Raw genomic sequence first — 17,460 nt, 5'->3', positions numbered from 1 at the left:
TTCTTCACTCGATCTGTTGATGCTTGCCCTTCACTCCTCCTCCAGCCCCCACACTTCTTTATTTTTGGCATCCTTCGGCTCACCCGAGACCAGGCACATTTTCCTCTCCTCTCTGGTATTTCAGGATTCAGGCTATAGGTCCACCAGTGACATCGGCCCCATCCTCCTGTGGACCTTCCTACTCTCAGACCGTCTGCCGTCAGGACTCAGATTCTGGCTCAGACTTGCACATATGCAGCCCGCGGGCCACATTAAAGCTGACCCCCCCTCTGCTGTCTCTGAGCTTCATGTGACAGATTGTGATATTTATTTTATTCCTGCGCTCGACAGCGTTTGCGAACCCTGCAGCTGCTCTGTGGTCGTCTCCATCAAGCTTTATATTTATGTGTTTTCCTGCTTGGAGGACACTGCTGCAGATTCCTGTAGAGCACAGTCGACACCGACCAGGACAAAATTGTTCTGTTAAACACAGGAAACCCACAGTGATCACTGAGATCACTTGAAACTGACAAAAGTAATAATAAATAAAAATTTACTGAAAATGAACTCGTGAAAATCACACATTGCTTTTGAATTGTGGTTCAGCAGAATTATTTTTAAAGCGAATTCTGTCACGGTTGGAGGTGTGTGTGTCTGAGAGTGGTAGGAAAAAGAATCAGTGAAAAAGTTTTAAATCACTTAGGTTGTTGATAAAAGTTGTTTGGTTTTGGGGGGAGGGCCCAGTGGTGGAGCAGGTGACCACATGTATATGTTGCGGTGCCGGTGGCTCGAGTCCCGGCCTGTCACCGACCTGCCTGCGTCTCCTCCCCCGCATCCTTCCCCCATTTCTTGTCCATCTTGACTTGATAGAAAAGCTGTTGTGGCCAAAAAACTGAAGAAAAAAAAATTATTGGCTTTTTTTTTTTAATTCATTTTACGATGCAGTTTGTAATTATAGTCATTTAGTTGTAGGCCAGCACACTATGAGTGCTAACCTAATAGAACAGTTCTGCAGAGCCTGCAGCACATGTGACACACATGCTGATGTCTGTCTGTTTCTTGGCCTGCAAACAGCAAATTGTGAAAATGAGGTTTTTACTTCCAGCATGAGGAGAAAATAATGCATGCTACTCCAACTAAATCACACATGATTTATTCGTAGTTTGTCTCTAAAAACATAGTAATTTCCTCAATCTCAGAGTCAAGTTTAGCCCCAGAGGGACAGCTCAGGTTGAGCAGTTTGGCGACAGAGACGGAAAGGTGAGGCTGAGAGGGTTTGGATGTGCAGTGGGGAGACAGTAGATAAACTGGAGCTACCAGGCAGGAGGAAAAGAGGAAGACCTCAGAGAAGATTTGTGGATGTAGTGAAGGAGGTCATGGTGGAGGTGGAGGATGCAGGGATTGGGTGAGATGGAGGCAGATGATCTGCTGTGGAGAACCCTAAAGTTAGCAGCCAGCAGAAGAAGAGCTTGATTTGTGTCACTTTGTGGTCATTTGTGTATTTTTGTGGTTGTTTTGAATGCAGAAGAGAAGTCAGAACTGATGTCAGGTGTGCAGAAATGCACCTTTGAGTGTTCCTTGCCCCACTGTAAAAGAAAATCTCTGCTCTTTCTCTTCAAAGTGCAGTAGTGGAGCACACATCTCCACTGTCTCCCCCAGTGGGGGGCGCTACCATGACCTCAGCACTCCCTCCCTTCTGCTGTAACCTGTGACATTCTCATTTTTGTGTTTACAGCATTAGAATCACTCTGAAGAGGTGTTTAAAGGTTAAATACTTAAGAAGTGAACCCAAACAGGAAACTCTCCCAGGGTCGAGTTAGTAGGCGGCAGCCCGCACGAAGGGAAGAACGTTTCAAACACACCAATGTGACCGACGTGAGCCTGCAGTCAGTCGTAGCGACAGCTTCGATAACTTTGTGATTAGTGACCTTCTAGTTGCATCGTTTTTTTTGTCCATCATCTTGTTTTCCTCCTCCATCACCTCCACTCTCCATCAGCTGATCATTTTTCTGTGACTCGTTAGGCCACAGGGGGAGGTCTGCTACTGTACCCCACACACACACACACACACACACTCTGAGGTCATTACGTTAACTTACACACATATGCAGGTCTTCATGCTAATATTTAATGATTAATGTCCTTTATTAGCCCTCACAGTGTGACAGTGTAAACAGATTTATGTCCCCAAAACATTAGCAGTACAAACACACACACACACAGACACACACACACACACACGAGTGTAAAATTAGAAATTCCCACCAGCTCCCAGACTCACATAAAGGTTACTTATCACAAGCTGACAAGGTACCTGCAGCCACATAACACATGCACACACACACACATATATATACACACATTATATATATATATATATATATATAACACACACACTCTCTCTCTCTCTCTCCTACGGTGCCAAATGTGGACTATGAGTCTGCGTTGGCCGAATGAGGACCTGAAAGCTAAAATTATCTCCAGCTCTTAATATAAATAACATAAATGATTCTGTGAAACTTTTCTCCTCTCTGTTTACATCTCAAAGAAGAGAGTTACCAATGAAACAACACATGAAACCAAACTAAATATCACATGTACACTTTTACAAGCACACTATTTAATATTTATTGATGGGGAAGATGAACGTGTTTCGGCTATGAGCTATCATCACTGCAAACAGTAGCTTAGTAATATATATGATGACACGGTGAGGTCAAAACACAGTCGTGACAAAAATATGAACAAAATCATCATAAACAAATCATTTGTCGTCATCCACAGTATCAAACAGCGTGGAGGAGGGAACCTGTAATACTTCCACAGCCTTCAGTTCAGCATTAGGTCCACAGAGGTTTTAACTTCTTTCAACAATGAACTGAAACAAAAATCAAACATTATTCAGAGACAAAGACAACATCGGCCACAAAGAGATCAGTGCTTTTTAGGTTTTTCCTGTCATACTCAGGAGCAAAAATAAACTGATTAAATATTTATTGATCATTAGCGGTTTACAGAGGAACTGTCATGGAACGGCTGTGTGGCAGGCAAGGAGGAGGACCCCAACGCAGGATACGACAAGCAGAGGTAAAAACTTTAAACTCAGCTTTACTGGCTGAAGGACAAACAAAAAGCTGGACTGGACAGGATCAGTGGCAAAAACTCAGAACAAAAACAAACTTGACTAGAGTTCCAGATACAAGGCAAAACAGGACACACACACACACACACAGCAGCAAAACTACGATGCAACAACAGGCAGAGAAAACACTACACTTAAAGACACAAGAGGAGAACGAGGGGAGTGGGAACAGCTGGAAACACAGGTGACACTAATTACTATGACAAGACCAGGGGAAGCAAAACTGAACACAACAGACAGGGACTGGATGACTACCAAAATAAAACAGGAAGTCAGACGGGGGCACAAAGATGCAGACCTGACACAGAGAAACACAAGGAACTAGAAATAAGAAACTAAACCCCACAACCAAAGAAACCCAGAACAGACAAAATAAGGCAAAACAAAACACACAGGGTCAAAGGACCCTGGACCGTGACAGGAACACATAGTCAGGAAACCTGCCCCTGCCTACAGCCCACTGCTGGAGAGGTACAGAAAAACAGCCGTGAGGTTTGGAAGTGCTGCATGCTGAATGATTTTTGACTTTTTATGCATCAAAATGATGTCGAGGTTTGTGATTGTTCGGTTATTAAAGCTTCAAACTCACAACTTGAGTTGTTTTTGGTGGAAATGAAACGATCCTTTCAGACTTATTGATGGAACATATGAGACAGAAATGAGCAGGAAGGCCGGCGAGTCCTGCCTGCCTGTCGCCGTGTTCATCCGTTAACGTCCGGTAACAGTATGAAGCTTCGTTTCACCATCATGTGTTCTTGGACTTTGAGTCAGACTTCCACAGCAGACTCTGTTGTTTGTCTCAGTGTTGTTCTGAGGCCACTCATCCATCTTCACATTTAGTGTGCTTTTGTCCTCATTATGTTCGTGTCAGTCTGTGTACACACTGAAAGCCTCGGGCGGTCAGCAACACTTCCCCAAACTTTGATCTCCGCTCCCCATCACGTCAGCTCAGAGGTCTCATCTTTGTGTTTTACATACGTCTCCTTCACTCCTCCCTCCTTTGAACTGAATTATAAACCGTTTGCAGAGGCAAGAAAATGAAACCAGCAGTTTAAATTACAGTTGTTTGTGTTTGACAGCTGGATTCAGAGACAGATGAAGCTCTGTTGCTCTTTAAGACCGTATGAACTCTCAACAGCTGCAGTGAAATTATTCTCATGCAGGCATGTCAGTGTGCTTTCAAAACAGATGCAGAATTAGGTAATATCATTTACATGAGTATAGTTTGATATGTGACGCTTTTCCTCGGTAAAGTTGTGTCGGTGTTTCTCCTCGCTCTGCGCCCCGCCATCAATCTCACTCTGCAAATCAAGCTTGCTTCCAAAGTTCTCCTCCAGCTAGAAATTAATGAAAGTTTGAAGCTAGAACCTGAACTTCAAATTGGATGTGTGACAACAGATGACAAAGTTTAGTGATTTATTGAAACAACACTCTAAGGATGAAATCGCTCTGTTCAAAATGACCAGACTCCATTGGCTCGTTAGCTCACAGCAAACAGGCGATGTTGGCGTACTTGGTGTGACTTCAGGGCTTTAACCTGTAACACTAACAGACTGATGCAGCAGGAGGTGAACAGCTCCCGTGTTTGTCAGGTAAAATTCCTGCTCCACTTCCTGTCTCAGGACAGATAAACTGGTGAAAATGTTGTGAATATAAACTCCATGTTCACAGCAGCACTTGGTTTTAATTTGTGTGTCTGCTTAGGGGGGGTGGCCTACTGTCACCTGCTGCAGGTAACACTCAGACTGTGGATCAGAACCCAAGATTCAGAGAAAATGAATCATTCTTATCTGAGTGGAGATGGTTAACCCAGTGAGACAGTTTCTGTCCTGAACCGCACAAAGATGGAAAATGTGGCATCAGCAGGAGGTTTCATGGAAAATACCCAGATACATGTATCAGATATGACAATCCAGCCTAAAAATATCAATCTAAATTTTGGTCCATGTCACCTGTCCCTGCTCTCTGGTGTTGGAGACAGGCTCAGATGTGAGCTGAGTGCTCACCTCACACCCCCCTGGAGGTAGAAAGTCATCTGTTACAGACAACAGGTCTGATTTTACAGCCATTAAACGGCTCTGATAACAATTACAGTCACTAAAAAACAGAAGGAGGCAAAACACAAACTCCTAAAGTTACAAACCCGTTTGAAATAAGATTGTGCCGTCAGCAGCCTGTTAAGCCTGTTCAGACATTCACTTTTGTGTTAATGTTCCTCATGATTTCATTCAGATAAGTGTAGTATTTTGCTTACGTGGGGTGGATAGCCTGTAGTGTCTCTGGTTTCCTCCTGCTGTCCAAAGACATGTATGTGAGCTAAGTTGTTGCTGTTCTCTTGAAGCTCTGTTTTGTGCCTGTTCTGGCCCAGGACACTGTTGCTACTTTCCCACCGCCGAGGTTCTGGAGCCGGAGCAAGTTCCTGTGCCGATCCCAGTGAACCGGCGAAACGCTTAAGAACGGGCCCGCGTTCCCACCGCGTTTCTGTGAACTGCTCCTTTACATATGAGTGTGGGCGGGTCTTCGTCTGGACACGGAAGCTGAAGCGCACAAACGTGGGAGAACACGCTCTCCTATCTGTGCTGCAAATACGTTTTACGGTCCAAACCAAACTACTGCAGCATCTGTGTGCAGCACAGAGGGAAACACAGACAGTGATTAGAGCAAGACGACAAGTACGCACTTTGTGTCCTTTTATCTGTGACATGAACTGATACAAAGCAGCAAGTTCAGCCTTAGAGCCCAACCTAATTCACAGCCGTGAAAATCGCTTCGCTTTTCTCATGTAATACACATGTATAATGGTAGAAAACTGGATCTTGAGACGGCAGAGTCACGCCCCTCTGCCGCTTTCGGCACGCGTTCGTGGTTCCAGACCAGCTAGTTTGCGGGGCCGGAATTGAACCCGTTTTTCGGCCGAGCACCGAGTGCTTCGGCGGTGGAAAACCCGCCTAACGGTTCAAATTACGGCACGGGCTCCGAAACCCTGTTGGTGGGAAAGACGCCAGAGTGAAAGTGATTCTAAATCTCTAGGGTTTCACTTTCTGGTTGACTGTGAGTCTGAGCCATCCATCTGCATTCTACCCCTCATCCTGGGTTGTGGTGAAGCAGTCTAAATATTGATGCCCAGACCACCTTCTTCTTGTTTCCTGAAGGGACACTGAGGTGGTCCCAAGTTCCAAGAAACATAGTCTCACCTGGGCCTGCCCCAGGGCCGCCTCCTAGTTGGACATGCCTAAAGCATCTGACTTAGGTGGCATCCTGCTCAGATGCTAAAACACTTCAACTGGCTACTTCCGCTGACACCCTTCAGAGGAAGCTCGTTTCCACTGCTCGGATCTGCAGTCTTATTCTTTCAGGCTCTATCCAGGAAGGAAGTAAGATCGACCAGGAAATCAACAGCTTTGCCTTCACACTCAGCTCCCTATTAAACACAAAAGACCGGAGCAGCGTCCCCATCTCTCCAGATGCTGCACCAGTCCCTCTGCCAGTCTCCTGTTACACTCCCTCACTTGTGAACAAGACCCTGAGGTACTTGAACTCTTCACGACTCTTCCCCAAACGGGAGTGGGCATTGCGCCTTTTTCCAGCCGAGAACCTCAGCCTCAGACGTGGAGGTACTAATTCTCATCACAGCCACTTCATGCAAAAAAGAGACACAACATCCTGAAGCCACCAAGCCGGAAACCCTCCATGTCTTCCCTGTGGCTACAAGTTTGTCTTCTGTTACCCCTGTGATGGACTGGTGAGTGGTCCAAGGCTCCAGCCACCATGACTCTAGGTCACGTGCCATATCCAAGTGACCCTCAACATCCTGAAGTTATAACCCCACCCCAGAAACTAAATGAGCTGCTGATCGTGATGTGAGTGACTGTAATATGTCTGTTCTGTTTAACTTGATGTCAGCAGGGTGCTCCGCTGTAGGACTCGAGAACACATCCTAGAACATTCTAATGTGTTGTGCCTACCAAAGTGTTGTATAATTCAGCGCTCTGTACATCATTTTCAGTCCAGCTTTTCAAAGTGTGGCCCTTCACTTACTTTAAGTCAGTATGGCCCCCTGAGAAACGGTGTTGCCCACCCTCCTCTAAATGGATGTGCCCCTGAGAGAGTGGATGGACTGATGTTCCCTGTGTTATTTTTACAGTGGGGATTTCATGCTGCCTTCTTACTGGTTTATTAGGACTTGACTGTGGCCGGTATAAATCCTCTCTCACTGGTCATTGTAACTATTAATGTTTAAATGCAGATTTTTCACTGAGGTCTAGAAGGATGGATTGCTTTCTCTTACTTCATCTGTTAGTTCAATTCATTATATTCATTCTATCTAAAGTCTCCTGTAATGGAGTCAGAGGTTTGAGCACATTTGCATGTGCGCAGCAGTGTGGAGGAGGTGGGATCAGAGTGACAGCTGCTGAGGAATGAGGAGGAGGAAGCTGAGGTAAACTCCAGTGGCTGAGCTTTCACAGAGATGAAGAGGGGGGAGTGAGAGTTCAGTCTGCTGAAGTTAAAGGTGAGCCAGAGCAGATGGAGAGAAGAGCAGAACATAAGTGAGCACAGCTCAGGTAATGTAGAGTGACGGGTCGTAATGGTGGATCAGGCTCGATGGGTTTACCTGCAGAAATAATTGTAAAGTAAGAAGTTTAACTTTTTGTGCAAAGTCCTTTCAGAATGGGAGCGTTCACCTCTCTGTGTCTTCAGTCTCTTTCCTGCTTCTTCCAGCAGAAATCAACATGTTTGCAGCTGATACAGAAACTGCTTTGATCTCTGTGGATAATCTGTGGATAATCTCCCCCTTCATAACAGCTGTACTCACCTGTTTAAATAAAGTTTGCATTATTGGGGTTGTGGCCTCTTTAACAGGTAGATGATGACACAGGTGGCTGTAGCTGCATTTTAATGCGTTTGTCTGATCAATAGTATGGCTGCTGTGGCTTCATTGCACTAACAGACCGTCCAAGGAGGCGGAGCTCCTGTTTGGTGAGATTTGTGGATTTTATTTGGATGTTACTGAGCACTGATCAGCAGGTATCTGTGTGTGTGATGCTTCCATACAGTCTCAGTTTCAGTTCAGTGTTCTTACCACGAGAACAGGTTTGTTTATCGTACGGTGAGCCTATGAGTGCAGGTGTCACCCAGAGGGCAAGTCTGTGGATAATACCAAATATGGTCACTTGTACCTCCAAAAACCCAACACAGTTGCATTTAACGCTCTAATGTTGAGACTTCACAACCCAGAGGGTGATGCTGCAGAGGATACATCCATCAGTTACCATCAGCATGTGTGTAAAATCAAAGACGTTCAAATTAAGAGAAAAATTGTATAATTATTGGATAATAATCATTTCAGCCTCCTAAATCCTGATGTCCTTTGGGAGGTGGTTATGGTGCACTCCAGAATAAGTCAGAATATCCGAGTTTCCAGTCGGAAGAATTTTTTGGACAACAACAACTTCACACAGCTAATAAACTCATGAATCAGCTGTGCGCCTCCTCGTCCTTGGATGGTGAAAAGGTGTTAAATTAATCAGCATTTTAAACCCGTTTGATCCAGTCACATTACCACATGTGGAGATATGTACTGTACACATATCTGGATCGCTGTTATTCTCCCTGAGTGGCAGCTTGGGTTGTAAACAGATGCCAACACAACCGATATGCATAATAAATCAATTTTAAACCCTTAAATAGCATGCCATCAAAAGCTGCTTTCAGGGAAAAACACGTCCTGTCAGGTCGTTAGCCGTCACCTCTGCTTTACCCCCTTTCTTCATCAATGCTTTCTTCTTTTCCCCGTCTCCTCCTCACCTCCGTTAATCCCCGGCGTGCAGAGAAATCAATGCCGTTTCCCTCGCTGCTTCTCTTTTCATCACCTCCTCCTCCTCCTCAGCTGACACCTTCCTCTCCTCTCTGCTGCTGATTGTGCATTTAAGTCTCTGAAGACTCGGGACCTCTGACACCTCACTCTCTCAGCTCAATCTGCCTCCCTCTGCATTCACATCTTCTTCCCATCTCACCTTCATTTCACTTCATCACCTGATGTTTTTCTCTCGCTGCTTTTTGACTGGAGATTAGTGAAGAAATCATTTATTGAAAATGACCTTTGTTTTCCTCAATCAGCTCCAACCCTGAAGCCCATCGGGGATTTTCTCCTGTGTGTCTGAATGTTTGTGTGGCTGAAGGAGAATCCCGTTCCTTTAAATTGATTCTGCTTTAAAGGCTTAATTATGCAGCTTTCGACTGAATAAGGTCACACAATGAGCTGAAAGCAGCAGCTGACATGAGTGGAGAAGTGGCAGAAAGATGGAAATGAGCTGCTGGTGACGAGCTGACAACATCTACAGCAAAGCAGCTAAATGTTAAAATTATGTTTTCATATGAGAAGTGATTTACACCCACTCGAAGGTGTGAAACACTCTGATAACTGTGGAATGGGTCTCTCCTCAGACTGTAAAAGAGATCAGTGTCAAAGAAATTACAGATCCCATATTTTTCATAAGAATTAGCTGACTGATGTCTTTTAACGGTCCTCATCACACAGCTGCCAGTTTTAGACCGGGGACCTGTACAGGTGTACCCCACCTCTCACAGCTGGGATAGACTTCCAAAAAGCCTACATGTAACCGCACAGCAGGTATATTATTGGTCAGATAACTGCATTAAAAACGCTCCAAAAGGCTCCAAAAAGCTGAGGTGAAGCCGAGCAGACAGCTAGCAGCTACAGCCGCCTGTGTCACGATCCACCTGTCAGTCTGAGAGGCCACGCCCCTGATAACGCAAGCTTTATTTAAACAGATGAGCTACAGAGAAAGCCTCTCCCCGTACAGCTGTTATGGAGGGGGAAATTATCCACAGAGACCAAAGCAGTTTCTGCATCAGGCTGCTGGGAGTCTATGGGGACTGACTCACTGTGGCGCCTCTGCTAGACGGCAGGGGAACTGCAGAGTGTGGGACTTACTGAATGATCTGTGGCGTAAAAGCAAGCAGTATCTTTAGTTTTATAGTTTGTTCATCTGGTTAAACTAAGATGACAATAGTGAGAATAATGTCTGTGAACCTTTGTGGCTGTTTTGGGCAGACGGCTGAGAGCTGCTGTGATGATGGAGCTGATGTAAGTCGAGCTGGAGGTCTCAGAGCGGTGTGCAGGAGTTCAGCTCGTTATTTGGTTCCCTGTCTGAGGAGGATAAAAACAGGTTAAGAGCTGTGAGGTCTGTCAGAGGTTGGAGGACTGGGTGAGGAGTGGGAGGACAAACAGAGGAGAGTGGTGAGGAGGAGGAGGGAGCGAAGACGGGCTGAAACAAGTGAGGAGAAGTTGTGAAGTGAAAACATATGATGGGAACAGATGGGCTGAGAAGGCAGCGAGTGTGAAGAACAGGTGTTGACGTCTGCAGGAAGTGTTTCCCTCTGCACCCGTGGTGTTAATGCACATGTCCCATCATGCACTGGGGCGAGCGACGCTGACAGAAACAACAAGTGACTGATGTATTTTTCTTTCTGTTTGTAGCCGACCAGTGAAGAAGACCTCTGCCCCATCTGCTACGCTCACTCCATCTCTGCCATCTTCAAGCCCTGCTCACACAAGTCCTGCAAGTGAGTCCATACACACACACACACACACACACAGACCCACACAGTGGGGTTGCCAACTTTCACACTTTTGCTGTAAGCTGTTCAGTCTCTGCTGCTCAAACTCTCACAGCAAACAAGTTTCGAGCTGCCTCATTAAAGAAAGAGAGCCGTTTTCTCCTCACACTGAGCCTCATGTTTCAGCACCAGCAGTGGTCCACGAACATCACCACCTTCTGCAAACAGTCGGTGGTATTTCAGCTCCAGTAAAATGATCAGTGTGGATGTTCTCCAGAGGGAAAAGCAGGATTCACGAGCTTTAGCTAAGTTAGAAGTTAGCTAGAGTAGTTATACTGTGGTAGCACTCTGCTACCTCAACACAGAGCCAAGTAATCCATCTTAATCACACACTTCATCTGAACATAAGCTGCGTGCTCAGCCTGGCTGAGTGCTCTCCTTATAGCTCAGCTAACTGTCTTTGCTCTGAGGTCACAGACTGCTGCAGCTTGGTTCAGGTAGCTCTCCCTGAATCACTCTGCTCCACCTGTCCTCCTGCAGCTGAGCAGAAATCACATCCCTCCTCTACAACCATGTTCTGCTGTAACTTTGAACAACACAAAGTTTGGAGGGTTAGTGAAGCTGTGCTGCCTGGTGGCTCACGATGCTCCCTGGGTTAGCAGAACACTGGTGGGAACCCTGAAATGATGATGATGAAGATGATGATGCTTGTTAGTCTATGAAAATAGAAAAGTGCAATAACTTATGAGTTGAGATGAACAGTAACTCGGTGGGAAAGCAGGTTCCTGGAAAATGGTGTTTAAAACTCCCTAAAAGTGTGAAATTGAATTCATTCCTGCAGACGCCCTGATACACTGCAGTTTATTGGAAATATGGTTTACACACACACACACACACACACACACACAGGCAAGTGTGTGGTGTGAGTCAGCTGTTTGCTTACTGCTGATTGCAGCCAAAAGTCTCTGTGGGCAGCAGACCTCGGTCCGATTCATATCTCGATGCATATTTCATGTTATCCTGAAGGTGCGCTTGATTTAGCTGAGCTGGCACGCCGACTCAGCGGCCGTATGGATTACTGTAGGGTGATTGAGAGCGCTGTCACTGAACCAGCTGATCCAAGGCCAGACTCAGCTGTCGCTCCCACCGTTTTCACCTGTTTTTCCCTCTCACCTGCTTCGTACTCTCTGCCTTTTGTCCTGCAGTCAAACAAACACAAACAAGAAAACTGTACACTGAAGCTGCTGAGCGTTTACACCCTGGGAGCCATGGCTTTCAGTTCTTTTAGCAAATGCAAATAACTTTATGACCTCCACCAAGGAGGTTCTGTCTTTGGGAGTGTGTGTGTGTCTGTCTGTAAGCTCCACAGCTCGGGAAGCTTGAATGATGTCTGATAAAACTTGGTCTCAAATGGACACAAAGCCTCATAACTTAGAAACGTTGATTCTCACAGGTGTGCTGTGTATAGAAAGTACTGTCTAAAGATTTTTTTTTAAATCATGTCACCTTTGACCTCTGACACATCTGCCTTTCTTTCAAACTGTGTTTTATCTTTGGAGAAAGTGTCAGGAGAATGAGCTGCCTGCTTAGTTAGAGATAAGCTGTAGTATAATGTTATACAGCTCATTCATCCATGAGCTGCTCCTACATGTCTGTGTGATCAGAGTAAACATCTCAGCAACAAAGAACAAAGAAGCAAAATGAATAAATAAAAATCCAATAATATTCCCTCTGAAGGCAGTGCTGCTCGGAGAGGGCGTGGCCTCAGAGAGGGCGCTGCTCGGAGAGGGCGTGGCCTTAGAGAGGGCGCTGCTCGGAGAGGGCGTGGCCTCAGAGAGGGCGCTGCTCGGAGAGGGCGTGGCCTCAGCGGGAGGGTTGTGCTCTCGGGCTTCTTGTTCTTGTATTTGAAATTATTATTGGCTGGACCTAAAGACTCCCTCTAAAACACTGCAGTTGAAGGGTCATTCCTGCTGTTTGGTGCCATTTCAAGGTAGTAACATCATATAAAAAATGTCAAATCTTCTATGATTTTATCATGATTAAACTATTAATACCCTGCAAATGTATTTTAAGAGAGTGTTAATAATCAGATCTTATTAAAGAAGGTCCAGTTTGAAGTAGGATGTAATTTCTATTAATTTCTTTTAGATTAAAAAGGAGCTTTAATGAAATGGTTTAATTATTCCAGTTTGTCAGTTTTCTCCCTTCAGTTATCCATAAACATAATGAGCCTGTGACCGTGTTTCCTCTGCAGAGCCTGCATCAACCAGCATCTGATGAACAACAAGGACTGTTTCTTCTGCAAAGCCACCATCATCGGAGTCGAAGACTACAGCAAGCCTGCCACCTCCTAACACACACACACACACACACACACACACACACACACACACACACAGGTAGCTGTAAAGATCATTGAATACAAAATAAAAAGGACACCTGTGAAGCTCTTCAAACATCTGAGCACATATCAGTGAACCCAAAGATTCCACCCGGACGAGCATCTTTGTTTCTTAGAAATAAAAGATTTATTCTCAGTGAAATCCACAGAACTTCCTCCACACACACACACACACACACACACACACTCACACACAGAGTTTATTTTGTGTAGAGCAGTTGGCATGTGCCTGTTTTTAGCCAAGCACTCCGACACAGTGAAACACCTGAACCACGTGACAACACTTCCACCTGTTCACAGATAAATCCTCAGATTCGTCACCAAGTTCAGGACGTCATGTGACTGATTGTGGCTCGACTGTTCGATCAGAAATATTTAAAATGCACGTTTGAGAGGCAGTCGGGTTACTGTCACTGGTGTGGATTGAGCTGAGTGTGGGAGTCTTTCCCGCTTTTATTCACGGGCACATTAGTTTCTCGTTTTCCTGCTCTCCGTCTCGCTGGTGTGGAAGCTTGTTTCCACCACTGAAAAAAATTTTTTTGCTATCTATAACTTGAAATTTCGAGTTAGGTATTTAAAAATTCTGAGAAAATAACAAAATTTTGAGTTATTAACTCAAAGTTTCTCAAGAATTTGAGTTAACTCTGCCAGTCAGGAAGCTCTGTGGAAAAGGTCATTTCCTTGTTACCTGGACGCAGATGACGCCAACTCCTGTGCACCCAAAATCGGGTGGTGACAGTATCAGCGAGCTAGCAGCGTGTGGCAGATGTGAACAAACTGTCGTCAGGTTTGGAGCTTTGAGTGCCCTCCAGCGAACAACAGCTGCATTAAAGGAATCAGTGTTCAGTCGATCTGTTGGACCGCTGATGCCTTCAGCTTCCTGCTTCCAGGTAACAAGGAAATGGCGTACCGTCACGAAGCTTCCTGATTGGCAGAGCTAACTTGAAATTTTGACTTATTTTCTTGAAAGTTTGAATTATTAACTTGAAAATTGGAGTTACGGATGGCTTCCTTACGCTGTCCTCACACACGGAGAGACGGGAGGAGAGAAGTAACTAATGGAGGCGGTGACCCCTTCAAACACGCCCAAACCTAACGAGAAAGAAGCTGACAGGGAAAACATCATCGTTAGAGCTTTTCAGGCGTGTCGACTCTGTTTGACTGTAAAAGCTGTTAGCTTTATAGCTGACGCACACCGCAGGAAACACAGAATTGAAAACGATAGGTTGGTGATGTCCAGTCGAGCTTTTTGAGTCTCAGATCAGATCAGTGCATCCCTACAGATATCCTGGCATTAATCTCCTGAAACTGTTCAATGTTCATGCGTGGAAACAGCGTCTTTGCTGCTGCTTTGAGCTATGACCGAACGGGGCTTCGGTTAGATGTAATGAACCTGATGGAAACCAGAGGTCTGCTTCAGATCTGCTCCGAGTTTCCTCCACTGTTTCTACTGTAGTTCATATATATATATATATATATATATATATATATATATATATATATATATATTAGGGCTTGTATTGCAGTGATTGCATGTGAAATACAGTTTCATACCAAGAAACAGAACACACACACACACACACAGGGTAAACTGAGGCACCAAAACTCCACACAGGAAACCAGAGGACTTGCTGAGAGGACAGCACTGTCAAAACCAGCTGTCATATTAGCACAACAATTCTCCTCCACCTGTCAGAGCAAGTACACCACACACACACACACACACACACACACACACACACACACACACACACACACACAGGGAGCAGGATGGCAGGTGTGAACCACAGATCACCCTCACACACAGGCTGGAAACAAAGGAAAACTCAGACCTCATCCTCACAGGAGTACTGTACTGGCCACAGGGCTGCAGGAGGCCACCAGTCACCTAAAGTTAACTCAGAGCCACGTAAAGTAATTAAAAAAGCTGCTGAATGAACAGGCAGACATTAAAAATGGCCAGAGAGGCTCAAAGCTAACATAAAACACACACAAGGCTAAAAAACAACAGCTAGGATTCACATGATCCATCTCTGACCCACAGGTCTGAGAGCAGGAGGGTCTGCAGCATCCTGACTGTAACTGTAATTAAACACACACACACACACACACACTGTGCAGCACTGTAGAACCACATACACTCACACAGAAAAACAAACATGATTCCTCTTTAAAGGAACAGTTCAACATTTAAGGAAAGGAGGAGAAATTGATTCATTAAAATAAAAGAAGTTGAACTTTCGCTTTAGACGAGTGAGTCTTTGACCTTCCTGAACTTCCAGATGAACCTCAATCCAACTCCTGGTGCTGGACTTTATTACTACAGTGCAGTGTGCTGCAGAGGTCCTGATGCAGCTGATTCACAGTTAAAGAGTCTGCAGACCTGAGTCTGCGCCAACATCCTCCTGTTATCCTGCTGTAAATAATATTTTGTCTCTCTGTTATCTGGGATCACAGTGCTCCATAAAACGGCCAAAGTTTAATGTTACAAACAAAAAAGGAAACAAAAGACTAACTAAAAGTTAAAATCATTAAATGCAGAATGCAAAGCTTTATTTATGAATGTAAATAAAAACAATGCAGTGATCTGCAAGTCTCAAAAACACATTTTACTCACAATAACCACAGAACACATATCAAATCTTTAAACTATAAAAAGTGAACCATTTAAAAAACCTGAGCTCACGTTGGGTTTGACGGCAGCAGCACATCTGTTACGGCTCTGTGTTTCCAGCTGTGCAGCATCCTCTGCTTCAACATCAGTCCGTAAACATCTGGAACTGAGGAGAGCAGCAGCTGGACCTTCAGGAGAGGAATGTTGTCCTGTCCTGTCTGATAAAGGATTCCAGCTGCTCAGCAGTCCTGGAGCTGCTTTGTCCTGATTTCAGGTTCCTGATGTTCCAGATGTTCTCAGCTGGTCAAAGGTCAGGACCGCAGGCCGGTTCAGCACCTTCACTATGAAGCCGTGCTGCTGGAGTAGCTGCAGGATGAGGTTTAGCATCGTCCTGCTGAAATATGAAGGCCTTCCCTGAAGGGGACGTCTCTGGATGGGAGCACCTGCTGCTCTGACACCTGGATACACCTTTCAGCTCTCATGGAGCCTTTCCAGATGTGCCAGCTGCCAGTTCCTCTGATGCACTCCCCCCCATACCATCAGAGATGCAGGCTTTGACCTGAACTGATAACAGCTGGACGGTCCCTCTGCTCTTTAGGACACCGCATCCGTGTTTGGATCCATCTGACCTCAGAACAGTTTCCACTTTGCCTCGGTCCATTTTAAAAGCTTTGGCTCAGAGACGGCGCTGTTTCTGGATCTTCTTTAAGCTGCACGTGTGGACGACACGCTGAGCTGGAAGTGTTCCTGAGGCCGTGCAGTGATCTCCAGGCCTGTGTTTACTGCAGTGCTGCCTGAGGGCCTGAAGATCACGGGTTTCCAGCCTCGTCCCTGCGCACAGAGATTTCTCCGAAGCTTTCCATGATGTTACGTACTGTAGATGATGAGATACTCTTCACAGTTTTACACTGAGAAACATTTTTCTGAAATGCCGTTTTTTCAGATTGGTGAACCTCTGAGAAAGTCTGCCTCTCTAAGATGCTCTTTTTACCCAATCATGTTACTGACCTGTTATCAATTAACCTGATTAGCTGCAAAATGTTCCTGCAGCTGTTTCTTTTTAGTTTACTTAGTTTACTTTTCCAGCCTTTTGCTGCCATCAAATCCAAAATGAGCTCATTTTTTATGAAACACTGAAATGTCTCAGTTTAAATGTTTGATGTGTTTTCTGTGTTATTGTGAATAAAATATGGGTTTAAGAGGTTTGCAGATCATTCTCTTTCATTTACACAGAGTACCAACATTTTTGGGGCTGTGGTCGTATCCTAAAACTAAAATGGATGATTCAAACATTAAGCTATAAAGTTTTTGCTCCTCGATGCTCTCTAACTTTTTCCTTGTAGCATTTAAAGCTGCAGGTGATGCTCTTTATTATCCAGTTTCCTTTTTGCTTTAATATTTAACTGAGGCCTGATTCTTCTCACACTTAAATAAAAGAAATTATTTCCTAGACATCCGTGTGAAATCATTTTCCACAAATAAGGCTATAATTAAAATCCACTTCAGGTTTCTCACTTAGCTTTGTGTTCTGTGCATAAACTAGAATATCCACAGACGGGATTATGTTTCATTAGTAAAATTTAACGAGGAGCTGATCGAACCTGAAAATGTGGATGAAGAGAAGAACAGAGAAGTGAAATGAAACTTCCTGTTTTTATTTGAATGCTTTTTATTTTCCTGCAGCAGAAACGTGTTTGTGTCTCGTTTCTTTTCCTCTCTCTAACATGTGACTCCGGAGTATCC

General features: G+C 44.8%; 1 protein-coding gene across 3 annotated transcripts in view; it reads left to right on the top strand.

Annotated features, from left to right (window-relative positions):
• Positions 1 to 14,544, top strand: part of rnf123 (ring finger protein 123) — a 162,265-nt gene extending 147,721 nt beyond the window's left edge. For all 3 annotated transcript variants that reach the window (XM_030723862.1, XM_030723863.1, XM_030723861.1), the window contains 2 exons: positions 10,623 to 10,708; positions 12,957 to 14,544. In XM_030723862.1, the coding sequence (XP_030579722.1) occupies positions 10,623 to 10,708; positions 12,957 to 13,056 (186 nt within the window). In that variant the 3' untranslated portion in view covers positions 13,057 to 14,544. The remainder of the gene's footprint in view (positions 1 to 10,622; positions 10,709 to 12,956) is intronic.
• Positions 14,545 to 17,460: the final 2,916 nt, after the last annotated feature.

Source organism: Archocentrus centrarchus, unplaced genomic scaffold, assembly GCF_007364275.1.
Source record: "Archocentrus centrarchus isolate MPI-CPG fArcCen1 unplaced genomic scaffold, fArcCen1 scaffold_29_ctg1, whole genome shotgun sequence".
NCBI lineage: Eukaryota > Metazoa > Chordata > Actinopteri > Cichliformes > Cichlidae > Archocentrus > Archocentrus centrarchus.
The sequence above is the reverse complement of the archived record's forward strand: the minus strand, read 5'-3'. Positions and strand labels throughout refer to the sequence as shown.